Source organism: Pongo pygmaeus, chromosome 12 (assembly GCF_028885625.2).
Source record: "Pongo pygmaeus isolate AG05252 chromosome 12, NHGRI_mPonPyg2-v2.0_pri, whole genome shotgun sequence".
Lineage (NCBI taxonomy): Eukaryota > Metazoa > Chordata > Mammalia > Primates > Hominidae > Pongo > Pongo pygmaeus.
Genome location: NC_072385.2, coordinates 72,617,321 through 72,644,031, shown reverse-complemented (window position 1 = coordinate 72,644,031; position 26,711 = coordinate 72,617,321). Strand labels below are relative to the sequence as shown.

Here is a 26,711-nt window from a genome sequence, read left to right as displayed (position 1 = left end):
CTACTCAGTTGGTTATTAACTGTGCTTTTTGACTGATAAGAGAATACATTTAATTTTTTTAAATGGTATTTATGGGGCCAGGTGTGGCTCACACCTTTAATCCCAGCACTTTGGGAGGCCGATCAATTATATAGATCAACATGATCAAGGTGGGCAGATCACTCAAGGTCAAGAGTTCAAGACCAGTCTGGCAAACATGGCAAAACCCCGTCTCCACTAAAAATACAAAATTTAGCCAAGCATGGTGGCACACGCCTGTAGTCCTAGCTACTTGGGAAGCTGAGGCAGGAAGAACAGCTTGAGCACAGGAGGCAGAGGTTGCAGTGAGCCGAAATCACGCCACAGCACTCCAGCCTGGGTGACAGAATGAGAATCTATCTCAAAAAAAAAAAAAAAAAAAAAAATGGAATTTATGGGTAAAAGTAGCAAACAAATTCAAGTGACTACACCAATTTTCCCTCAGAAGTCTCAGAAATTTTATTCTTCTGATCATTTTTATTCTCTCATCTTGCATTTAACAAATATTCAAGTAGTCTATACGCCTATAGTCTTGTTGTAACACAGCAACAAAATGTGAAATAAATGATTACGAAAGATGACCGGGGACTAGAAAAGGATTAAGGATCTTTGTGCTTCAGTTCTGTAGAATTTCTGTTTCTTTAAAATCCAGTTCATCTATCTCTACTTACCTTTATTTTGTTCTTCTAGGACAAAACCCTGATCTTTGAGTCAGAATGAAATTACAGTAAACAGACTATTTGTCTCCACATAAACACATACCAGGTCTATCAAAGGCTAGGGGATCTACTTTAAGGGAAAGTTTTAAAAAAAAACCCCACTGTATCTGTGGCTTTTATTGACATTTAAAGTTTAAAACATAAAATTATTTACTGAAAATTTTTTCATTAATCCATGAGTCACTTCACGTACTGACTTCAAAAAAAATTTTATTAGAAAAGCCTAAATAGCTATGTGTGCGTGTGTCTTTTACAAATCTCAAGAAGATATTTTGGTTCTGTTTCAGAATATAGCCATATACCAAACACCCAAATGTAAATTAATGAGTGTTTTCTCAAGCTGAAAATAAAACATGACTGATCACAATCTTGTGTGTGTGTGTGTGTGTGTGTGTGTGTGGAGAGGAGGCAAGTTGTAGTGCTTAAAAAGCTCCACAAGTGATTCCAGTGGGCAGTCAGTGTTGAGAAACACTGGCCTGTGAGTCTTTGACACTCCTAACTGTTCTGAGAATTAAGGTAAAAAAAGATTAATGCAAGCCTGGGCAACACGGTGAGACCCCATCTCAATAACAACAACAACAAAAAAAGCCAGGTATAGTGGCTCATGCCTGTGGTCCCAGCTACTCGGGAGACTGAGACAGGAGGATCGCTTGAGCCCGGGAGGTCAGGGTTGCAGTGAGCTGTGATCGCACCACTGCACTCCAGCCTGGGTGACAGTGCAAGACCCTGTCTCAAAAAAAAAAAAAAAAAAAAAAAGATGAATGGAGTAGAGATTTTCTTTAACAGAAGGTTGTCTTCCTCCAAATGATAGTTTCACTGAAGAGCCTCCCTGCAACCTTGAGGGCACGTTCACTGGCTGTACTGCGGGAGCCAATCTAATCCCAGAGCACTTGAGAGAATTGCTGGTAAGGAAATAATACTCCAGTGATCATTTGATTACCATAGATGTTTTCACATTGGGCAACTATGCCCACTTCTTTCTATAACTTTGATATTATTCCCAACTGCAAATCCCCAAGTCCTAAGATTCTGGGGAGAGTAGCGGGGGGAGGTACTCTATTCCTAGTCAGATTTGCATGAAGAAACACCACTTGTGACTCAACACCTATTGATACTCAAATGAAATATTTATGGAGACTTGCCCGACAGAACCATTCTTACAATTACTTTAGAATTTAACCTTGTTTCAACTCAGACGGTAAGAGCAGAGAACTTGGACCACATCACAGGGGTCCTTATAGAACTGCTTTTATGAAGAACCATTGGCTCACCTCACTTTCTACCCTTGTGAATCCATGTTTCTGAATACGCTGCTTTAAAGTCTTTATAAAATGCAACAGGTATGGAAATGAATATTTCCTTGCTTGGTTTAAGGGTTTAGATTTGATACTACATGTAAAGCACAGTTAATAAATTAGCTATATATTTGCAAGGAACATAAATGAGACCTCGTATTAAAAAAAAAATATCTAAAGACAGTCCCTCCCTTCAATATAATGTTACTGTGAGATTTTCACCATTCTCAAATACCTATGGAGGTGGGTGGTACTAAAATGGCTTAATGCCAAAGAGCATAACTTTGGTTGAATTCAATTTGCCAATGTGCATTCCACAACAAAATGGTTTACCTCAACATCCAGCTCAAGAATGTCTGCAGTCACATTCATCAGGGACCCAATGTTTGGCTTGGTTCTCCCGAAGTCTCCATGTACAAACTCTTTAATGTAGCTGGGGTTTGTTTAAGGAAAAAATGAAGACAGCATGCTGTACCAACTATTTGGTAAGATATGACAGGCAAAAATAATAATAAGAGCAGAAATGTTACAAAAGAAAGGTTATTTCTGACCTCTGACTTGTGTGTCTTAAAAAATAAGCTTTGAAAAGGTGGTCACTAGTAGCCTGGCAGCCAAAATCACAGCCTGGGAAATGTGTTTACATCAAACTTACCAAAAATCATTACTTTCTTTTTTCTTTATAGCTCATCTCCAAGTGCCAAGGTTTGGATGTGGACTTTAAAAATTAACCATAGCTCAATGCTTTTATTAAAAAACAACTTTGCCACAATTTCTATGTTATTATCTTGTTAGTCCCATTTTTTAATAATGGCAACTGTCACCTGCCAGATGGTAGGTTTCCACAGAGCCACACACAGAGTGATCTCAATGATGGCATTCCTTGTAACATGACCCAGAGGCAATAGGATGGAAGGAATAATGAGACTATTAGTTTAGTCTTAATGATGTCTCTTCGGAAGGATTACCAAAGACCTACCATCTAGTTTGCTAACATGGTTAGCAAAAGAACTAAGTTAATTCTCTCTCTCTTTTTTAAAGGGGCAACTTTGTATTTCCCTCAAAATTGTATTTCAAATTTTGAAATCAATAACTAATTCTAGAATTTGTTTGTAAGATTAACATTCCTTACATAAGACTGTACTGCAGCTTTGATAATATTTATCTAAAAGATTTGTTTTTGCCAGAATTCGGTAAAAATGCAGCATTATGTTTTGTTCTACAAACCAGCATTTAGCAGAAAATAATTAATGGAACTTGAATAGAGAAATAAATTTGTTTCCAGATGATGAAAAATCTATATTATAATACACTGATATTATGTCCTCACTTTCTGAACGTTTACTGACTCTACCTTTGCCAAATGTTTTGACTAAAGCATAAGACATATAATTATCTAGTAACTGTGTTTTTTGATAAACTCACAACTACCCAACAATTGTTATCCATTTTCTCTCATTTTCTTTAAAGAATCCCCTTCTGCGTAGCAATGATGAGGAAAGAAAACCAAATAGCCCCAGAATAACCAGTTAAAACGTCCAGAGAGGTTCTTATTCCTAACCAGAGGGACAAGGTTTAAGTCAAATGAGCTAGCTCAGTGCACTGATCAATGTAAATATATAAGATATATATAAAGTAAATTTAGTAAGTGAAAAATTCATATACTTCTGTGTATAACCATGTGGCATCTAAAGCTTTAACACATAGTCTTTCTTGGCTAATACCTTAAGTACATGTATGTGGCTGGTTCTAAAAATGTTTTAATAGGATTGAAAAGACATCAAATTCTACAAAAGACATTTCTCCTTGGCCCACCAGAACTAAAGGCCAGGATTAGGTAAGAAGACTTTTAAAAATATATACATGATTTGAAATTCCATCCATGATAGGCAAATATGCTCCGAACAACAAAGATACAAAGATCTGTCCACTGGAGTCTAAATTGATCATCCTTTGATCCAAATTACAAAATTTAGAAGATTTTAAGAGTAGATAACCTATACTTGGCTTAGCTGAGTAAATCCAGGTCCTGGGGTGGGGCAGGGGAAGAAGTGAACGCAGGCTGGTGGGGAAAGACAGGCAGACTAGTTACAGCAATATAGTAAGAATGGTATTTGGTGATTAAAACTTGCTTTTTTTCCATATATATATATCTAGTGTGTGTGTGTAATATATATACACACACACACACACACACACAATAGTACATCATTAGTTCTATACCAGTTAGAAGGTATTTTGTCACTTCATGCTATTGGATCACAGAATAATATAAAACCAAGAAACAAACAAAAACTAGGAAGACCTTCAAAAAGTAAACTAAAGCTAAGCCTATTGGAGCTCCCTGATATATTTTAATCAGCAGCTCAGTTCTGATACAAAAATCATACAAGTCAGGGTAGATTACGAACAAATTATCAGCCTTGGACTACAGATATTTTAACTCTGAATCTCAACCTTTCTGTAACACAGTCAAAGCTCTTTGCCGTCTGAAAATGGTGCTAACTAATGATATGTCATCTGAATCGTTTTGTTTTTGTTTTTTTCACAAGGCACGTAGAGAAAGATATTCTCTGTTGTACTAGGCCAATGGCCAAGTAAAGATCATGATGTAAAGTAGTGCTACTCCCATCTACTCCCTGTGTTTAATCATCTGAGGCAAATACTTGAAATGTTGAAAAGACCCAAATATGGTCATAAATACGTGACTTGCAAAAAATGTCAAGACAGCAAATGAATCCATCAAAAGTATTTTCTGAGTACTATGTGCTCAGCATTGTGTAAGACACTGCCATTATAGGAAACATAACTTTAAAGCTGACATTGAACTGACTGCTACCTCAGGGTTTAGAATCATTTTGAAAAACAAATTTAGGCCAGGTGCGGCTCACGCCTGTAATCACAGCACTTTGGGAGGCCGAGGTGGGCGGATCACGAGATCAGGAGATAGACACCATCCTGGCTAACACGGTGAAACTCCGTCTTTACTAAAAATACAAAAAAATTAGCCAGGCTTGGTGGCAGGCGCCTGTAGTCCCAGCTACTCGGGAGGCTGAGGCAGGAGAATGGCGTGAACCCGGGAGGCGGAGCTTGCAGTGAGCTGAGATCGCGCCGCTGCACTCCAGCCTGGGCGACAGAGCGAGACTCTGCCTCAAAAAAAAAAAAAAAAATTTAGTGGGAAAAAACCACATCCAACAAACAAACAAACAAACAAACATATTCTTCTTCAGTATAATCCTTTCCCGAATCCCTCCCAGACCAAGCTGACCCTGTTTTCTAGGGGACCATGAACTTTTCCAACAGGGTTCTGGTTCGATGGCGGCAGTGCGGTAGGTGGAAGGATACGTGCCGGCCTGAGTTTTCAAGTGCAGGCGGAAGTGGTGCTCATCCACATACTGTGTCTCCATGGAGTGAATGACGCGAGCTCGCACAGCCAGGGGCCTTCGGTGAAGGACGCGCAAAGGTGTTTTCTGGTCGATCTTTAAGTCCTAGGGGAGAATATGACACACAGTCCCGGAGTCAGAGCTTTGCCACCCAGTGAATCCTGTTTTAGCCCTTCTCTCACCATCCATAGCTCACCACAGATGTTTTTCCTTTAGAGAACTCCACCTATCACGGGGTGGACACTAATGGTAAAATGAATTGTGTCCTCTTAGGTTCAAACTCTGTGGGACTTCTCATAACCCAGTCTATCATTACTCATTTTCTGGGCCCCAGTAACCTCGCCATTTAAAGAGGGCTTTGAAGTAAATAGGTCTCTTTTACTCTCATATTTAATAAATTGGTGAAGGCCCTGGAGTTCTGGCCTGCCCTTTAGGCCCATCGGGTTGCCCTAAACGACAAGGCCTTTACCTTTGTTTTCTAACGCAACAGAGTGACCTAAGAGTGGGGATTTCAGGCTGGGGTGAGCAATGGCTGGTTGCAGAAGGTGGGACATCAGCATCGCTTGGGTGTATGGCAGTTTGCGTTTGTTTGTTTGAGACAAGGTCTCGCTCTGTTGCCCGGGCTTGAGTGCAGGGGCGCCATCTCGGCTCACTTGCAACCTCCGATTCCTGGGTTCAAGCGATTCTCCTGCCTCAGCCTCCAGAGTAGCCAGAATTACAGGCACACGCCGCCATGCCCGGCTAATTTTTGTATTTTTTTAATAGAGATGCGGTTTCACCATATCGGCCAGGCTAATCTCCAACTCCTGACCTAAGGTGATCTGCCCTCCTCAGCCTCCAAAGTGCTGGGATTACAGGTGTGCGCCACCGCGCCCCGCCGAGTTTGCGTGTTTTAGGGAGAACCACATACCTACTGTCAGGGGTGGGTTGTTTTGGGTTTTTTTTGTGAAGGAAAAGGGTTCTACAAAAGGATACGTCTGGAAAAGTTATTAATACATCTTGTTTAGGGTGACATTTCAATATAATAATTACAAATCGATGTACATAATAAACCGGGACCTTTCAATGTTTGTTAGCCCAGCTTGCAACCAATAATACCGCATGTCTTTTTACGTTTCAGATTTTTTAGGGACACAGGCTTGTTTTTCTCACAAGTCGTTCAAGTTAGAGATTTTCTTTTATGTCACAAGATAAAAATTAAGAAATAGAGGTTAACGCTGTAAAAGGTCAACTAATTCCAAGTTTTAAAAATTGGGCGTAATCAGAAATTCAGATTCATAAGAACTGAATCCTCTGCATTTTCTTGTCGGAACAACTCTTCCTAATTTCCATGGTTCTTGAGTGCTGGAAAGCCTGCTAAGAAAGAAAGGTTTCTGTCTGGTCTTTCCTCTATCAAGTTCTCCACCAAGACAAAAAGAGCAAGTTCTGACAAAGACTGCATTTGAAAGGGTGTGACTGCTTTTACCAAACTGCTGAGTCAATGGCTCCTCCTAACTCTGTGGTTTTTATGATTCTTTGATTTTATTATAGAAACACTTTGTCCTGATGAGATACGCTGTCTCCATAAGATCTGATTTTTCTCTGGTCAAAGAGACAAAAAAAAAAAAAAAATACATAAATAAAGGACAAGGCTGAACTGTGAAGGAATCTATAAAGACATGGCTTCCACTTGAGAGAAACAGCGGGCCTTTAAATTAACAACTATCTATGGAGTCCTCTCCCCTGCTTCCTTTACCTTTAGAGTTATTCCCAGTACTTTGACCATGAGACAGCTGGTCAATGGAAATACCACGAGCCACATGTCTTTTTTGGTTTGTTTGTTTTTAGTTGACAAAAGGAAACCACTTCATTTATTCTAACATTGCACTCTGCTGCTCCCACACTGCTGAGCTTTCAGAAACACACAAACACACACATACGCTTGTTTTTTTTTGTTTTTTTTTTTTTTAGAAATAAGGTGCTCCTGAAGAGGGGATAAGTAGTAAATTTGAAACGACCTTTTCTCAGAATGGGGAATTTAGTCAGTTTTTATAATTTTTATACCAACTGGAATATTTGAAAACTAAAAACATTATTTGAAATCAACTAGTTGCCATCAGTCTACTTAGGCTATAGACCATTAAAAAAGACTCTTTCACCACTTAGTCTGTACCTATGAAAATCATCTTTCAGCCCAGGCTGGAGTGCAATGGCGCAATGATGGCGCGCTGTGGCCTCGACCTCCTGGGCTCAAGCAATCCTCCTGCCTTGGCTTCCCAAAGTGTTGGGATTACAGGCGTGAGCCACTGCACCTGGCTTCAGCATTGTTTCTGAATTATCTCTATGGCTACCCTCAAACTATGAACCTGTTTTTTTAATGAGTTTATTTTTTCCCACGGCATTCTCAATGACTTGTACAACCCATGTGAAAGGCATAAAGAAATTTAAAAATTCATTTTGCAATCTTAAAGATATCTGTCTATATTATAACTACCATCCAAAGAACCTTACATAGTATGGCCAAAAGCCAAAGGGTCTTAGCTATAGAATCACAGATCTAAGAACTGGAGAGGCCATTGGAGATGATCTAGTCCATCTCCTCATTTTATAAATGACATTCTTTAGGCAGGTGAATGATTTGTGTGTTTTTACCAAAATATTCATACTATAAACATTATTCTGCATTTGCTTTTTTTCTCATGTCATAAGTGCTCCTATGAATAACAGATATAGACATACCTCTATCTTTTTTTCCCAGCATTTTTAGGTACATATGTACATACTAACATGTAAATTAAATAGGGTCATATGCTGGGTTTTGTTTTTGCTTTTGTTTTGAGACAGAGTCTCACTCTGTCCCCCAGGCTGGAGTGCTGTGGCGCGATCTCAGCTCAGTGCAACCTCTGACCTCTGGGTTCAAGCTATTCTCATGCCTCATCCTCCCAAGTAGCTGGGACTACAGGCATGTGCCACCACACCTGGCTAATTTTTTGTATTTTCAGTAGAGATGGGGTTTCGCCATGTAGGCCAGGCTGGTCTCAAACTCCTGGCCTCAAGTGATCCACCCACCTCAGCCTCCTAAAGTGCTGGGATTACAGGTGTAAGCCACCATGCCCGGCCTGATTTTGTTTTTTTTAATAGCTGTATAATATCCCAATTTACTCTACCATTTCCTTATTGGGGGATGCTGATTTTGTTCCCAGTCTTTTTGTTGTTGATTTTGCCACTTAAAGCCCTTAAACACCATGTACATATTCTTATGCACGGGCGTTTTATTTCTACAGGACAGTTCAGTATATTTTAAATTTTTGCAGTCATTACCATGTTGTTTTTGAAAAAGGCTGAAACACTACATTTCTACTGAGAACTCTCCTCCACTCCAACTCACTGATAGGTATTATTAGTCTAAGCGGAATAAAGTCATGTCTTATTGTTACATCAACCTTTTCAAATGATTCTTGGCCACTGTTCTTTTTGCAGCTAACTGGTTCATATCCTTTGTCTATTTTTATTTGTTCTGTGTTCATATTTTTCATGATAAGTATAAATCCTATTTATAGTATCTTTTGCCATACAATTTGTTTTCCACACAATCCTCTATATGTGTATACATATACATATATATGTGTTTGTGTGTGCTTAAATCAGCAGTCCCCAACCTTTTTGGCACCAGGGACCAGTTTCTGGGAAGACAATTTTTCCATGAACCGAGGAAGGAGGGGATGGTTTTGGGATGATTCAAGCTCATTACATTTATTGTGCACTTTATTTCTATCATTATTACATTGTAATATATAATGAAACAATTTTACAGCTCACCATAATGTAGATTCAGTGGGAGCCCTGAGCTTGTTTTCCTGCAACTAGAGGGTCCAATCTGGGGATGATGGGAGACCCAGTGACGGATCATCAGGCATTAGATTTTCATGAGGAACATGCAACCTAGATCCCTCACACGTGTCATTTCCAATAGGGTTCATGCTTTTATAAGAATCTAATGCCACCACTGATGGAACAGAAGACAGAGCTCAGGTGGTAATGTGAGTGATAGGGAGCAGCTGTAAATATAGATGAAGCTTTGCTGTCTCATCCGCTGCTCATTTTCTGCTGTGTGGCTAGATTCCTAACAGGTCACCAGCTGGTACCACCAGGGGGTTGGGAACCCCTGGCTTAAATCAAAACATATCATCATCCTCTATAGAGTCTATACTTTTATTTTTTTCCTTAGCACTTACTAGAAACCTTTTCCTGTGTCAATAAATATTTATCTACCACCTAATTTTCAATGGCTGAATAGTAGTAGTCCATTATACAGATAAGCCATTAATATTAAACCAGTTCCTTCTAGTAGGTCATCTAGGTTGTTGCAAAATATTGCCTATTTAAACAATGTGGTAACTATATGCATCTCTGTGTCCATGTATGCTCATTCCTTGCATTTGAAAGTAAACTATTTTTGGCTGGGCACGGTGGCTCATGCCTGTAGTCCCAGCACTTTGGGAGGCTGGGGCAGGCAGATGACAAGGTCAGGAGTTCAAGACCAGCCAGGCTAACATGGCCAAACCCCGTCTCTACTAAAAATACAAAAATTAACCAGGTGTGGTGGTGGGCGCCTATAATCCCAGCTACTCAGGAGGCTGAGGCAGGAGAATCGCTTGAACCCAGGAGGTGGAGGTTGCAGTGAGCTGAGATTGTGCCATTGCACTCCAGCCTGGGTGACAAGAGCAAGACTCTGTCTCAAAAAAAAAAAAAAAGAAAAAGAAAAAAAGAAAGTAAACGATTTTTATAAGAAGAGGTTGGGGCAGGTGGGAAGAAGTATGCATGTGAACAGGCACTCTACCATGACATGCTCAGGTATAGGAAAATGTCACATGTGGCAAAATGCATGTGCTTTACATATATTGTCATGTGTTTTATTCATGTACTTAATCTCAGCATCAGTTCTATTAGATAAGTGCTATTTTATATTTATTTTTGACAAATGACCAAAGATAATAATAGCATTGCCAAGTGTTTCCTATGTGCCAGGTACTGTTCTAAGTGCTTTCTCTAATTAAACTCATTTAATTATTTTAACTAATTTTATAGATGAAGAAATTGAAGCAGAAAGAGGTTAAGTAACTTGTCCAAAGTCACACAGCTCAGAAATGCAGATCCAGCATTTGCACCCAGGCAAACTGTCTTCAGAGTGGGGCTCTTCCCCACTGGCCACGCTGCCGCTCCAGCGGGTTAGATGAACTGCCCAGTCCTTCAGCTAGTCAGTGGCAGAACCAGGCTTGGAACCCAGGTCTTGCTGACCCCAAAGCCCATGCCCTGTGACTTGCTAGTAATAAATTAGAAGACAATGGGATCTTTGATAGGCAACAGAAAAATGAAATAAAAAGAATAAGCACACTTAAACTACCTTTATGTCATTTAGGAATTCAATGTCTTTCTTCTGTATCGCTTTATTTGTCCAAATTAAGGCACTGTAGGTCTTTGTCTTTTCTTCTTCACCTTCTTTCATATGTCCTATTGCCTCTCTAAACAAAAACATTTTTTAAAAGTTTGTCCGAATAAATAAAATACAAACAAACCTTGCCCCAAATTAGCCTTTCTTTAAAAACAGTTCCAATGAGATATAATTTACATATAATTTCCTAGTTTTAACTGTACAATTCAACGATTTTTAGTATGTTTTCAGAGTTGTGCAGCTATTACCACAATCTAGTTTTAGAATACTTTCATCACCCTGAAAAAGAAACTTTGTACCCATTAGTGTCACTTCTCATTATTATTCTCCCCCAGCCCTAGACAACCATTAACTGACTTTCTATCTCTATAGATTTACCTATTCTGAACATTTCATATAATGAAATCATACAGTACGTGGTGCTTGATGACTGGCTCCTTTCATTTCGTAATGTTTTCAAGGCTCACCCAGGTTGCAGCATGTGTCAGTACTTCATTCCTTTTTATTATCAAATAATATTCCATTGCATGGATATATCACATTTTGTTTATTCATAGACACTTGGGTAGTTTTCTACTTCTTTGCTATTGTGAATAATGCTACTATGAATATTCACATACAAGTCTTTGTGTGGATGTTTGTTTTCATTTCTCTTGCATATATAATATCTAGAAGTGGTTCAGATTTGCATTTCCCCAATGACTAATTATTTTGAGCATTTTTTCATATGTTAATTGGCTATTCCTATATCCTCCTTGGAGAAATGTCTACTTAATCATTTCCCCATTTTTAGTTGTGTTGTTAAGAGTTCTTTATATATTCTGGATGCAATTCCCTTATCAAGATATGTGACCTGCAACTAAAACGTCCCTTTTGAAATCATCTCCAGTGAGCCTACTCTTACCTTGTGACAAGCTGCAAGTCACGTACTTGGATTTTGTTAGATGAGTTATTAATTTTCTGTAGTAGCAGAAAAAGAAAAACAATTAGCAAGTCTAGCTCAGTTACAGAATTGCAAAAACATGACAATTTCCATGTCATGAAGTGGTTTACCTGCTGAAGTTCCTTAATTTCTTGTGAAGTGAAATGTACTCTATGAGGATTCACCAGCTCAATTGCAAAGGGCCTTCCTGGCAGCACACACCCCGTCATGAAACAGAAACGTGTTGATGGAGTTAACATTTGGGCTAATGCAAGAGGGTTAGGAGGTGTGAAAAATGGGTTGAGCTCTAGAGGACTGAAAGTTTAGTGACATGACTACATCTGAGGGAGGGAAGAATGTGTGAGAAGAATCGAGGGGCTTTTTGTGGGGGCAGAAGGGCTGCTAAACCCCAGCACAGGCAATATGTGAAAATGACTGCTTCCCCAAAGGCCCATGAACAAGCCTGTGTTAATTACAAAACACAGTTTAAATAACTGCTAATTAACTTAGTTACACTAATGTAAAGTTGTCACATGCAGCAATGCCCTGTTGAAATCCATCCTCCTAGCCTGATCCACTAGTGAAATGGAAAAGCTCTGGTTCCATGAAAGGAAGGAACTGCAAGCCCCAAACAGTTCAGGATTAAATGTCATCATCTTTCTGGTAATGCAATAGGGTAAAATGAGAGACATGAAGGTTAAGACAGCAGAATCACTTTTTAAATGAAGACGTACATTTTGAAAACTGTGCTGGTCCTTCTGAAATGTTATTAAATGAAAAAATTAATAATCAAACTTTTGGAAAAAAAATCAAGCACCTCTTTGTTAATGCACATACAAGTCCCTTATAACCTATAGGTATGCAATCAGGATGGCCTCTGAAGAAATGATTCCTGTTAAGGTGTATTTCATATAATTCATAAAGGGGCCTCCATAATCCACAAAGCTTCCTCCCTTGGAGAAGCTCTGAGCCTTGCTCACTTTGTTTTTCACTGAGTGACTATGCTAAGCCTGCTGTCTAGAAAGGATGATAATCAGAAAGTTAGTTCTAATCAGGTGATGCTGTTGCAGTCTTACCATTTCCTAATGTTCTCACATCTACATCTTCTCTTCCAGAGGATGAAAAATTAAAACCTTTGAAAAGCAGATAAAGAAAAAAAAATTAGAGACATCATAGCCCTAAGATATTGATTCCCAACACTTGGTAGAAACCCAATTGAAGGTCTTGAACAATCTACAGGAGAATCCCCAGGGAGAGTCATCATCCCACCTCTAATGTCAATCTCTACTAAAAATAGTAATGCCAATAGTAAACACCATTTATTGAGAACTTATTATATGCCAGGCATTGGACTAAAAATTTTATATATATAATTTAAATTTTATTTATTTATTTATTTATTTTTAGAAATGAGATCTTACTCTGTCGCCCAGGCTGGAGTGCAGCAGCGTAATCATGGCCCACTGCAGCCTCAAACTCCTGGGCCCAATCAATCCTCTTGTCTCAGCCTCCCAAGTAGCCGGGATCACAAGTGCACACCAGCACACCTGGCTAATTTTTAAATTTTTGTAGAGATGAGGTCTTGCTTTGTTGCCCAGACTGGTCTTTAACTCCTGAATTCAAGCTATTCTCCTGCTTTGGCCCACCAAAGCACCGGGATTATAGGTGTGAGCCACTGCACCTGGACCATGTACTATTTAATCCTTATTATAACCTTATAAAGTAGGTACAAAATAAAAGAACACCAAGCTTCAGAAAAATTAGGTAATGTTCCCAAAGTCACACAAGTAAATGGCAGAGCTAAGTGTTTCTGATGTTAAAATCCAACCTTAACTACCATCCCATGGGAAAGCCAAGGCAGAGTCCTGTTTGGAAGAAGAGCCCACCACCCTTCTGGCCATAAGCCTATGGTGAAAACTCTATAATCTTTCTTTCTTTCCTTAGAACAAAGCAAAAACATTCATTATTTAAGAATTAAACTCCATGAAAGGAAAAGGAGGGAAAAAAAGGTTTGACTCTAAAAAGCAAATTCATTATATATGTCATCAAAGCAAAGCTGGAACCATGATAAAACCAGTGTATGCTCTACAATAAGTTCATCATCACAGACTAAAAGCTGCAAATATTGGAAGGAAAAAATGGTTTAAAAAAAAAAAATGCAAGGGGCTTACACAACAACTTTTTTAGATATAGAACTAGGCCAGGCGGGAAGTAGGAGTCTGTGAACCACTAAGTCCCAAAAAACTCCCCATTCTGTGTTTACACTCCAGTGTGAAGTTACTAATAAATCCATAGCAATATCAGTATCCTCTGATCAGAGTCAACAGACTCAACCTGTGTGCTAACAATAGATGGATGGCCATAGTTCAATGGTGAATTCAAAAAGGGCATCTGGGAAGCTGAAGATGCAGACTCCTTGGGGCTAGGATTTGTCTTACACCTGCCCATCCCTGTCTCCCAGTCAGCCCTGTCAGGAAAACAGGGTGTCCACAGTGACTGAACAAGAACCTGTGACTGGCAGGGGTGAAGGGAATGAACAGGCCTCAAAGAAATAAGTCTACGAGTTACTGAAGGAGCAGAAATCTTAAATTCATAAGTCAGTCATAAAACTTCCCACAAATTCCAGCCCATCAGTAAGAAAGAGGTGTAGAAAGCTAGGCCCTTGAGAAGGCCACAAAAGCATTTGATCCAGACTAAAGGAGAAGGCATATTTACTGATCTTTTAGAAAAATGTTTCAAACCAGGCTGGGCGTGGTGGCTCTCGCCCGTAATCCCAGCACTTTGGGAGGCTGAGGCGGGTGGATCACGAAGTCAGGAGATCAAGACCATCCTGGCTAACTTGATGAAAACTGTCTCTACTAAAAATACAAAAAAATTAGCTGGGTGTGGTGGCACGTGCCTGTAGTCCCAGCTACTTGGGAGGCTGAGGCAGGAGAATGGTGTGAACCCGGGAGGCTGAGCTTGCAGTGAGCCAAGACCGCACCACTGCACTCCAGCCTGGGTGACAGAGTGAGACTCTGTCTCAAAAAAAAAGAAAGAAAGAAAAGAAAAAAAAATGTTTCAAACCTGAAAATTAAGGAAACATCCTTGGACTCCAGGGTGAGAGAAACTTTGGGGATAAACCTGAAAACTTATTAGTGTGCAATTATAAATAGCAGCTGACAAAAAAGGAAAAGAAGCCACTCCCTTAAGTATTAGAAAATACATGCTTAAAACTTAGTTGAGTTTTTTAAAACTCACATTATGCCTTGTCTCATCCCCTTAAAAAACAATATCAAGGGCAAGAATGATCAGGAACTATAAGGGGTTCAGCTAATCTGCAGTGGTCCTCGTGTGCTGATGCCTGGAACACAATGCACAAGCTTTGGACAAAGGATGCTGCAAGACCCATGGCACACTTGCCCCCTGGCTGGCCCATAGCATTTATGATGGGTGGATCTGGCTAGTGGGGGAACATGTAGTACCCCCACCCAGGCACTGTGGTGCACAGAGCAACACTGCGGTAACACCACTGTGGGATGGCTACCTGTCACAGCCTGTGTAAACATAACACAGTGCTGTACCTTTATCACGGATAATCGGCAGAACATAAAAGCAGCCCTGCAAGGGGTCTCATGGGAGATTAAGACAGTCAAGGGCTTTACTGATGACCCCCTGCAGAGATGGTGGGCATCCCTAGGCTCTAGCCTACACTGGGCCCTAATAGACATAAGTAGCATAGCTGGGATCCTAGTGGTGATCTGTTGCTTTCTGTATTGTTGTTGTGAGTTATGGATTCAGGGCTCTGCCCTATGGCCATGTGTCCCTGCCCAGAGGACACCCTCAGCCTAGGGGGTGGAGTATAAGGGGAATGGCTGCACTTTAGTCAGGGGTAGACTGAGGCAGCCTTCCAGCACAGCATGACTCAGTAGGTTTGGTGCACGAGTGCACAACCCCACACATTATGTAACCACACCACGTGAGGCACATTAGGTGATCACTCACATGAACTTGCGCTTGGCTCGGAGCCACTATTGTCTGTAAAAGGTATAACTACCCTGCTGATGCTGTACATATGTCTCGTGCCTGGGCTTTCACCCAGAGAGAGAGAATAAAGCCATGTCCAAAACTCCCTAAGATTCCTTGAGTGTTCTTTCAGCTGCCCACCACTCATCCACCCACTCCTCTCGGTCTTCAGCTTGGGCTGGAAACTGACACTTGGCGTGACAGGTGGCCCCAAAAAGAATCCAAATGAAACTTTTTGTACTAACACTTTATTTTCATCCCTTCATAACTTGCATAAGTCTTATGTGATAATCCATTTGTAAATACCAAATTAAGTGGGCAAAACTCATGGCAAAGCCCAGGGTCTTTACTGCTAAGATTTTGGAAAATATTAGGATGCTGGGATACTCTTTTTTCCGTTCAGTAAACAATTCTTAAAGACCCTTAAAGAAGGGCCACCTATGTGATAGGCAACAAATTATAAGAGGGATGTGGTTTGAAGTGTTTCTCTTTCCTCCTTGCAAGTCAGGGAGCTGGAAGGGTCAGCCATGTCTCATCTAGACCATGTGTTTGTCATTATCAAAGCATGCTTATCTCAAGGTCTTTCAGAGAGAAGGATGGATTTCTAGCTGGTCTGTCAAAAAAAGGTTTTCCGGCTGAGCATGGTGGTTCACGCCTGTAATCTCAGCACTTTGGGAGGCCAAGGCAGATGGATTGCTTGAGCTCGGGAGTTTGAGACTAGCCTCGGCAACATGGCAAAACTCCATCTCCACAAAAAAGACAAAAAAATTAGCCAGGCATGGTGGCACATGCCTGTAGTCCCAGCTACTTGGGAGGCTGAGGCAGGAGGATTGCTTAAGCCCAGGAGCTAAAGGCTGCAGTGAGCCGTCATCACACTACTACACTAGAGCCTGGGCGACAAAGTAAGAGTCTGTCTCAAAAAAAAAAAAAAAGGTTTTCTAATTATGCTAGGAGCCTCATTCCAAAGAGCAATATCATTCATGCCCTGCAGTTTTTCCTGACGTGTAACACAATTTCCTGCAATTGAAATCACAAGACATTATGCTGCCTTTGACCAGACAGGCCTGTTGAGACAAGGAAAACATAAACCTGATGGAACCTGATTCATCCCACGAACCTGGGCTTGTTAATGCCTAAATTCAAAAACATTACAGCTGCCATTCAGTCTTTGTAAAATGACTGCTGTTGATTTACTTTCTCTAGGCCTGAACTTTATTCCAGGACACTTTACAGGTTAAGAGAGGAGCCAAACACTTGCCAGTGATTACTCTTGAAGAAGCACTGGATGTGGAAGATGTGTTTTAATTTCCTCATATTCCCCCAAAGAGGCCAAGGCTGAGGTGTACCAAGGTCAGGGCTTAGGTGCATTCATTTAAAGTAGTTTCAGTTGTTTTGAATTTCCCCAGGAGAGAACAGTCATTTTTTTAAATTTATTTTTTATTTTTTTAGGCAGAGTCTCACTCTTTCGCCCAGGCTGGAGTGCAGTAGTGCGATCTCAGCTCACTGCAACCTCCACCTCCTGGGTTCAAGCGATTCGTGCCTCAGCCTTCCAAGTAGCTGGGACTACAGGTGCGCACCACCATGCCCAGCTAATTTTTGTATTTTTAGTAGATACAGGGTCTCACCATGTTGCCCAAGCTGGTCTTGAATTCCTGGCTGCAAGTGATTCGCCCGCCTCAGCCTCCCAGAGTGCTGGGATTGCAGGTGCGCACCACTGCACCCGGCAGAGCAGTCATCTTGAGAGAGGACAGGCAGATATTCTCGAGTGCCTTGGCTGAAATCCAGCCCAGGCCAGCGGCACCCAGAACATGATGATCCCTGTTCACAGGAAGCCTATGGCCAAGAGGCCCAGACTTGGTAGTGATTAACAAAATATGGAAATCTTTCCTGCCACCCCCAAGAAATCTATTCATGAATGTCAGTGTATTAAATATATGGCCAAGTGCAGTGGCTCATGCCTGTAATCCCAGCACTTTGTGAAGCCCAGGCAGGAGGATCACTTGAGCCCAGGAGTTCGAGACCAGCCTGGGCAACATAGTGAGACCCCCAATCTCTAAAAATATGTTAAAAAATAACCAAGCATGGTGGTACATACCTGTGGTCCCAGCTACTCAGGAGACTGAAATGGGAGGGTTGCTTGAGCCTGGGAGGTTGAGGCTGCACTCCAGCCTGGGTGACAGGGTGAGACCCTCTCTCTCAAAAAAAAAAAAAAAAAAAAAAAGAATAAAATATGAAAATTAGGTCAGGTGGGGTGGCTCATGCCTGTAATCCCAGGACTTTGGGAGGCCAAGGTGGGCAGATTGCTTGAGCCCAGGAGGTCAAGGCTGCCGTGAGCTGTGATCGTGCTACTGCAATCTAGCCTAGTTGACAAAGCAAGCCCCTATCTCAAAAAAAAAAAAAAGAAAGTATGAAGATCGTAACACTTACTCTCTGCTTTGAATACTGCCAACAGATGATCTGAAATTAATTCTTCCACTGAAGATTCCAGCTTCCTTTCTCCATCAATTATCCAAGGAGTTTGTGGTAGATTCCTGGAATATTTATTATATCTCCCTGAGAAAGAAATAATCAGAGAGCCTGGATGGAATGCAGTAATTAACATAATAGGATAAAAAGAGAAGCAACAACTATAAGGGCCAATATCCTAAGTGCTACGATATAAAACAAGGCCTATCCTTTACCTAACTAACAATCCAATTTGGAGACCTGGGACATAGACATGTAGATAATTAAATAAAAAGGTTTAAAGTAACAATAAAATAGATGGGTAAATATATGATATGAATGGTACATCAAATGAGTTTGAAAGGAATGCTCAATATATTTAATTTGACTGGCTGACTAAACAAGTTATATAATATTATGAATGTACCAAGGATAAAAAAAAAAAAAAAAAACCACAACCAAACTTGCTTTTACACCTGATAAGTAAAGCTACAGTAAGGCAGGTAGCTTTCATTGCCCTAGGATAGGATATTATAGTCAAGGCTGAAGAGCAATTTCACTTCAGCTATTACTATAAAACAGTTGTAACTTTCAAACAAAAATTTGTCTGCCAGATTACCTTTTGGGAAAGTCAATGAACAATTTCTTTCCAGTGGAAGCCAAGTGTTTAGTCATTTTGGAGATAATAAATTATTTTTTCAAGTTTGCTTTTATGTTATAAAATAGCCTCTGTCCTGCTGTTTTTCTCCAAACCAGTTTTGGGTCTCTGCGTCTACCCATATTTCTACTTGGCCATCTCTGATGAAAACCTAGGAAGTGTCATTTCCCTTTGGCATAGCATTTAAAATAACTGATCTCCTAAGTGATCCTTTAGAATGCCCACAAAACCTAAAATAAGTTTGGCTATTGATTCTACTTCTCAAGAGAGTAAACTTATTAGAATCTAATAACAGCAATAAGAATAAAATAGAACAGGAGTCAGCTGAGTTTTTAGAAAGGAGAGTACGTTCACAGTGTATGTATATTCTAGACTAAAAATTTTACCAGCCACAAAAACAGCACCATGAGCACATTCAATTTCAAGAACAGCGCATACAGCCTTTGGTGAGTTTGGAGGACAAGGAAACTGCCTGCAAAACAAAATAAATTTTATAGCTATTTTCCAGACAGAATATTGAATCACAAAACTTAGATGAATCAGCATTGTCTGAGACATACACAGAGCCCAAGTCTCTCGCTAACTTTTAGTTTCGGAACAATACAGGTCTTGCGGGCCTGTGGAGTAACAATTTTAACATATGAGAGTGGCAGTAAGTAAATAAGGGCTCTGCTGCTACCTTTCACCTTCGGGAGGACTTATCTTCCTAGGCAAAAACTGCAATTACTTTTGCACCAACCTAATACTTTCCAATAGCCTCAAGATTTGAGGGAAAAATCCATACATAGGAAGTGGAAGCCCCTTCAGGCTCTTTAACCATTTTGCTGTCCATGGTCATATGCAGTTTACTGCTGACTCTACCCCCCTTATCACATCATCGTTTGAAATGTATTGAAGGATCTTCTGGAAAGAAAACTTACAGTAATATTTTATTTAATAAAATGAATGTACCAAGAATTAAAATGTAAGGTTTATTGCATTTATTTTATTTTAGCATATTTTAACAAGTGAGGAAACTCATGAGCCTTCCTCTCCCTTTTCTGGAGATGAACAATACTAGGAAATACAGGGCTAAGGATGTAATGGGCATAGCACTGGGCTAGAATGTCAGGCCATCTGGCTCCAGGTCTACTCTATTACTAGCTTAGGCAAGTCAACTCCCTCTTTGGACACACTACCCTCTTCTAAAAGATCAAGAAGTTAGACTTGATTCGGCCGGGCACGGTGGCTCACGCCTGTAATCCCAGCACTTTGGGAGGCCGAGGCAGGTGGATCACCTGAGGTCAGGAGTTCAAGACCAGCCTGGCCAACATGGTGAAACCCTGTCTCTACTAAAAATACAAAAAATGAGCCGGGCAGTGGTGGTGCATGCCTATAATCCCAGCTACTTGGGAGGCTGAGGCAGGAGAATCACTAGAACCCGAGAGGCAGAGGTTGCAGTGAGCCAAGACTGCTGCACTGCACTCCAGCCTGGGCAACAAAAGTGAAACTCCGTCTCAAAAAAATAAATAAATAAATAAGTATTTTTTTAAAAAAGACATTAGACTTTATATTAATTTGACAGACATTTACTGAACACCACATATGCCAGGTACTGCACCAGGGGTTGGAGAGATAACAATGACTAAGACACAATCCTGGCCCCTGAAATACATCATCTTGTTTCAGAGATAATCCACCTTATCTCTAATATTCCCTTTATTGTAAAATTTCATGATGCTTCTTTGTTTCTAAACTTCTACTTACTTAAGGAAATCCTCTTCCTTTATCTTATTCAAGGCTTTCATAACTGCCATTCTAGTGAATACAGACTATATAGGGTAAAATGAGAAGAAAAGACATTTTATTATCCAGACAAGAAAACATCAGATGTGAAACACAGAACATGGCTGGAGAAACTGTATCATTTCATTATATCATGTCATATACTTAACATGGAGAAATACTTTAGCATTTCAAGAAAATAAATAAAACTTAAGCACTCATGTCAGTTCTGCAACTGGCATACCTCTGTAACCCTTCTCTTCAATCTGGTCTTTTTCTATAATAACAGGCAGATCTAGCAGAACAGGTCTTCTTCACCACACTGTCTCACTTCTCTCAAATTATGGTATAATTCAAATACAAAACATGATGACACTGTAGGAAGTGTGATTTAATTTTTTTTCCCTTGACTTCAACAGGAATTTAGATTGATTCAGCTACCTTTTCTTTCCTACATCCCTTCAGAGGCCACAGTATGTAATTTAGGAGTTGGCTGCCAGGGTAAGGGGTAAAGCAGAGCCAACCTGCCTGCCCTGGCATCTAGCAACTCAGTCTCACTCACCAGCCACAGAGTAAGCAAATCCACTCTACTGAACAGAAGGGCATCTACAACAAATGTTCCACTTGGATTTTTTAAGATAAGAAAAGCCAAACTGCACGGTAGACATACTAGAACTAATTAGTGCATATATACATGGCTTACCATGATAAATCACAATTAGTTCTTCTGTTAGGAGAAATCACATTTGACTGAAAAGGATTACAGTGCAGGCAGCTCAACAGTTTATCACCAAAGGAATAATTTTTTCAAAACCATATTCTAGGGAACACTATGGCATTCTATAAGATACCATAGGGTTACAACTGAAAATTAAGTGCCTGTTTGATAAGATATGAAATCTTAGGCTTGAAAAAAATCTCAAAAGGTCATTCAATTTGCTCCCAGCCATGAGGCAAGAAAACTATACTTGAGACTCTACAACTCCCACTGGCCAATGGTGTGGTGTCTACGATGCTTTAACAAAAATCTCCTTATCCTATTACTTGATGCCTATTATTATATTTCCTTAAGGGTAAATAAAATAAAACTAGGTCTTCAATATAGATACATCTTACAGGTTATTTGGGCAGAGCTTCCCAACTGGCGTGGCAAAGCAGTGGACTATGGTTGTGCCAAGATGTTGATCTCTTTAGTTCAGAAGGGCTGCTGGGCAGGGCCTCAGACAGTGGAAACCCCAGGCCTGTTGCTACCAATCTGAAGCAACTCCATCCTGTTAAGCTCAGGGTGCTGAACAAACATGGAATGTTTTAGATGTGCCATGATATGAGAAAAGTAGGGAGGTGCTGCTTTCAGCTTGGTCTGCATTTCTAATTATTTCTGCACAGGGCATTAGGCAAATGTTACAAATTTTTTTCCCCCAGTTCTAAAAGGCCCAGCAATTAGTCAAAGCAAGAGGCAAAACCAACAGATATACATTTGACAATGAGCTTATGTTCTTTTTAACAATCACAACAACAAAATGAATGTCAGTAAAACTGTAGGAATGCCTATGTCTATGTACCAAACCACCTACGAAACTGATGCATGAAAGATGACCAGTATCGCACCACGTCATTCTATCCTGACATGATACGAGCTAAGAGTGTATGTTAACTAACTTGTCCGTTAACATGAAGATTAGCTAACATTAAGATGATAAAGAAGAGTTTGAATAAAAATGCCCTTTTTGCAAATGTAGCCAGAAAGAGGCCATGTTAATTCAGGACTGTCCTAAATAAAACAACTTACTTTGAATTATATATTCTAAACATCGATTTCTGGAAAATGGATATTAGCTGAAACTTTGGAATGCTACTGATACTTACCATTCATTTTCCCAGATGATGTAATTTGGGGGATTAAAATCTAAACGTCGAATTTAATGAGTAATAGTAACATCACTGAAACACTGATTCTAAATTTAACATCATCAGGGGAACAATCTAGACACTACACAAACATGAGGTTGTTTGTGTGCTACAACTTCCTAGCCAGAGGTGAAGGTTGAAAGAGTTGAAAAAAAAAATTAATGTAGCAAATGGAAATATTTAAAAACTGATTCTTAGTATAATAGAGTTGCCATGTTTCTGATGCATATCCTTTTTGTTGGAAATTTGAATATTCAGCTCAGACAAAACTCACTCAAGAGTAAGAACCGGGAACCTTTCCTTACCTGTTTGTTTTTGGCTGGCTTAAAACAATCTGGGCATATCGCAGCTCTAAAATAAAATTCAAGTTAATATAAAAGGTTAATGAGTTTATTTTGGGGTAGATATAATTCAAATATATTTCATACAAAATGGCTGCTAAACTCAGGACATCAGGAGCAGACAAAATGAGTCCCTGTATGAGCTATATCGGTTTGCCCAGGAACTATGTTCAAGGACACATTTTATTTTATTTTTTTGAGGGCACATTTTAAACCTACTAAGACATAACAAGTTCTTCTCTTCCTTATTAGGAAGAGAAGCAATACTATTTTCATGAAAACCAAACAGCATTAACAATTTTACACCATTGACATTGTTGTTTACATGGCAACTTACAGGAAGTGGCAATCCTCAACTGTTTCTGGGTGAGCAAAGACCACACTCACTTCAAACAAGCTCTAAAAATTATAAAGACAGTTTAAAAATGAGCAAAAGGAAACTAACATCTAACAACTTATGAATGGAAATAGAAATTAATTCTCAAAGATTGGCTCAGAAAAGAATGACCAGAAAAACTGGAAATACTACTGCTCTCAAATCAACTTGTTATCAGGGCAGCTGTAAAGGAAATAGTTTTTTTTTTTTTTTTAAACTTCTAAAACTCAGTCATTAGTGATCCTACCAAAAAAGTTTTAAAATAAATGTGTATACTTTTAAAATAAAAGTTTTAAAAAAATGTGTAAATTAGGTGTAAAGATGAATAAGAATTTACAGAATTGAAAATAAATAATAATGGAGAGAAATGAAGAATTACTCTGCCAATATATGATTTGAATTATTAGCAAGGCAAAAAACATACTATTCAGATCCCTAAAAACCGTATGAAGCTTCTTTTTAAAGTGTTCAAACATCTTAATGGATTTGAGTTTTAAAACCAGATCTTAATTTTTTTTGTTTTATTACAAAAATTATACACATAAATTATAAAATGATCAAATACAAGATAGTTTTTCAATCCCATGCCACTGAAGCAGAACCATTAACAATTTGATGTTTCTTTCTAGGCATTTTTGTAAATATAAATGTATATGTATTATTTTTTAAGACATGCTTTTAGAAAATTGCTTTAATATTATATCATGGAAATCTTTTCAACTCTAGGGACTGTCAGACATTTAAGCTGTAGAAAATTTTTCTGTAACAAAAAAAAAAAATGCTATAATGAACATCCTTGTACACCAAAAAAGCATGATTTTATACTTTTACCTCCATGGAGAATATACAAAATTCCATATGGGGGAGGGGTCGGGGGGAGGAATAGCTAAAAATGCCATACTATGTTGCAATTTTGTCTTTATATTTACTGAGTTCATTGGATAGTTAGTAGACCTGTTAGCTACTCTAGAATCACAATAATGAATAGCTTGTTTTTTTTGCTCCTTATTCTAATCTGTACAGTAATTAAAATGAACAACACATTCCTTTTATTCAGGGAAACTTCACTCAACCCACATCTTTTGTTTTCTATTTTCTGTTCTCACTGATATGACATGTAAAATTATTTGTGCTTCAAAACTGAAATTTGAGGTAAAAATATTTTGCATTAATGACTTCTCTAACTTCCAAAATACTTTCATTACCTCATTTCCTCTTCATGCTATCTGTGAAGTGGTTTTATTCTCTATTCTCTCAATACTCAGTTTACAGAACAGAGCATATTCTTACAGAAGGAAATATTACTGCATAATTCAGAATGGTTTTGAAAAACTGTTTAGCTTCAGTAGACGGTTTTGTGATTTTATTTGAATAGGGGTGTATCTGATATTCAGGGAATTTCCTTCTAGCAAAATGATGAAGCAATGAGGCCATAATATTAAAATCTAATTTAAGATGACCTTCCTGTTTTCACACCTGGAAGCCTGTTGAGTCTTCCCTGAAAGTCAACCCATTTCAGAGACTGAGGTAAGGTCTGCTCTGGAAAAGGGAAATGTTCTGTTTTCAAAGGCAGTTACTGCCTAAAAGTAAACAGGGGGATTTAAGACACCAACAAGGTAGGATTGAGCCCATACTTATTGTAGTTGAATGGGTTCTGTCCATGCATTTGAAAACAATATTAGCCACAGATAAACCAAAATTAAATAGTCCAGAGTTAACTCTATATTTGCTTGCAGTTATTTATATGTTGCTTTGCGTCAAGTCTGTTCCTCCAATTGAACTATAAATACATTAAAGGCAAAGATTCATTTTAACCTTTTAAGGTCAATTAGGGCACCTGGTACCCTCATAAGTGTCTTAGGTCATAAAGAAGTCTTAGGGGGAAAAAAAAAAGAAATGCTTTGACTTCAATTTAAGACTATCAGAATTTAACATTTTAAAAGCTTAAAAATTCTTCACTGGATTATTTAAAAAGAAGTTTTTTTGGCTAACCAAAACCTGCCATATAATTAAGTAAAACTAGTAAAATCAGAGAATAAAATTAACAATGCTGTTGACCCGATACCTTTCCATCAATGGGAACACCCAGTTCCTCTGAAAACAGGGGGTGAGTTATCCATTTGTAGGCTTCTTTTAGCTGAACTATATCATCTCTTCCCAGCGACAGACTCTGCTTTCTGAATAACATAAAAATTAATTCACTGACATGAAAAACTTTACTTTTTCTATTAAAGGCAAGAATTTATGCAATTATTTTTAAAATATTGATTGAGTGCCTAGTATGTACCAGGCACTATTCTACACATTAAATAGAAAGCAGAGAACAAAGCAGACAAAAATTCCTCACCTCATGGACCTTATACTCTAGTGGAATCATGGAATTACTTTTTTTAATGGCATATAACACAATTTTTAAAGCTTCAAAGTCAAAAGCACACTGATGGGTTTTTCTGAGCTAGAATTGCCAGATTCCAGGATTTATACATCAGAAGATAGAAAGATGGGATAGAGATGATTGTTTACTGCTCACAAACTATAAAACTGTGTATTACAATAATCACATCTACATTTTAATGCTTGCTTTTCCCCTCTTGTTGAAAATGGGGCTTACTTTTGGGAAATCAACAAAAAAGTTGTACTTTTTTAAAAACTTGACTGCTGAAGAAGAAATATTAAATCCTAAAGTATCAATGTTCTGAAATGCTCATCAAGGTATTATCAGATAAATAGCTGAATAAAAATTTGACATTCCCCCAAAATATACTCATGAGACAATAAATAGGTTTTGGGAAGTCCCTTTTATAAATTATAGCTTTAGTTTGTAACCTAAAATTGTGATAGAAAGGAACTTGAGATAAAAGGGATGAAAAACATGGTGTAGTATTATTAAAACTCCTCTATTCTGCGGAGAACACTGGGATATTACTAACAAACTAACAAGTCCACGTCATTCAAATAATTAAAACTTCAAACCAGCCTTATGGCTATTTATAGGGCTGCTTTTAATGAAAGAGATGTAAGGGCCAATTTATGCATCATCCCTTTTAATGCCCAATTTTCACTGATAGAAATTACTCCTTATAGGCAACATCCATTGTAATTTAAGACCAAAAGACACTACTAACCACAGGTTAAAAACAAAAAGTAATTAAGCTAATGGCTGAATTTAGTTGATCAGAAAAAAAAAAGAATATGCAGATCACTATTCCTCTAAAAATGCAAAATAAGAAATAGTTGATCCAAAAAAAAAAAAAAGAAAGCAGTAGTTGATCTATCCATTCTGTATCCAGCTGAGAATATAACTTGATACAGAGAGAGCTTTCATATGCTTTGGGATTGTGATTTAACAATGAAATACCCAGATAAACTCTACATCTGACAAATAATCAAATTATTTCTTTACTTTCAAGAACTTATTCAAATACTAACTGTGTGAGCTTCATAAACTG

The 26,711-nt window shown here is 38.8% G+C and overlaps 1 protein-coding gene across 17 annotated transcripts in view; it reads right to left on the bottom strand.

The window, feature by feature from the left end:
• Window positions 1-26,711, bottom strand: part of PUS10 (pseudouridine synthase 10) — a 127,078-nt gene that overhangs the window by 2,226 nt on the left and 98,141 nt on the right. For all 17 annotated transcript variants that reach the window (XM_063648708.1, XM_054475069.2, XM_054475063.2 and 14 more), the window contains 12 exons: window positions 25,328-25,439; window positions 23,224-23,285; window positions 22,851-22,896; window positions 20,620-20,684; window positions 19,260-19,345; window positions 18,198-18,323; window positions 12,842-12,898; window positions 11,897-11,973; window positions 11,748-11,803; window positions 10,796-10,913; window positions 5,375-5,517; window positions 2,366-2,465 (listed from right to left, as the gene is read on the bottom strand). In XM_063648708.1, coding sequence (XP_063504778.1) covers window positions 2,366-2,465; window positions 5,375-5,517; window positions 10,796-10,913; window positions 11,748-11,803; window positions 11,897-11,973; window positions 12,842-12,898; window positions 18,198-18,323; window positions 19,260-19,345; window positions 20,620-20,684; window positions 22,851-22,896; window positions 23,224-23,285; window positions 25,328-25,439 — 1,048 coding nt within the window. The remainder of the gene's footprint in view (window positions 1-2,365; window positions 2,466-5,374; window positions 5,518-10,795; window positions 10,914-11,747; window positions 11,804-11,896; window positions 11,974-12,841; window positions 12,899-18,197; window positions 18,324-19,259; window positions 19,346-20,619; window positions 20,685-22,850; window positions 22,897-23,223; window positions 23,286-25,327; window positions 25,440-26,711) is intronic.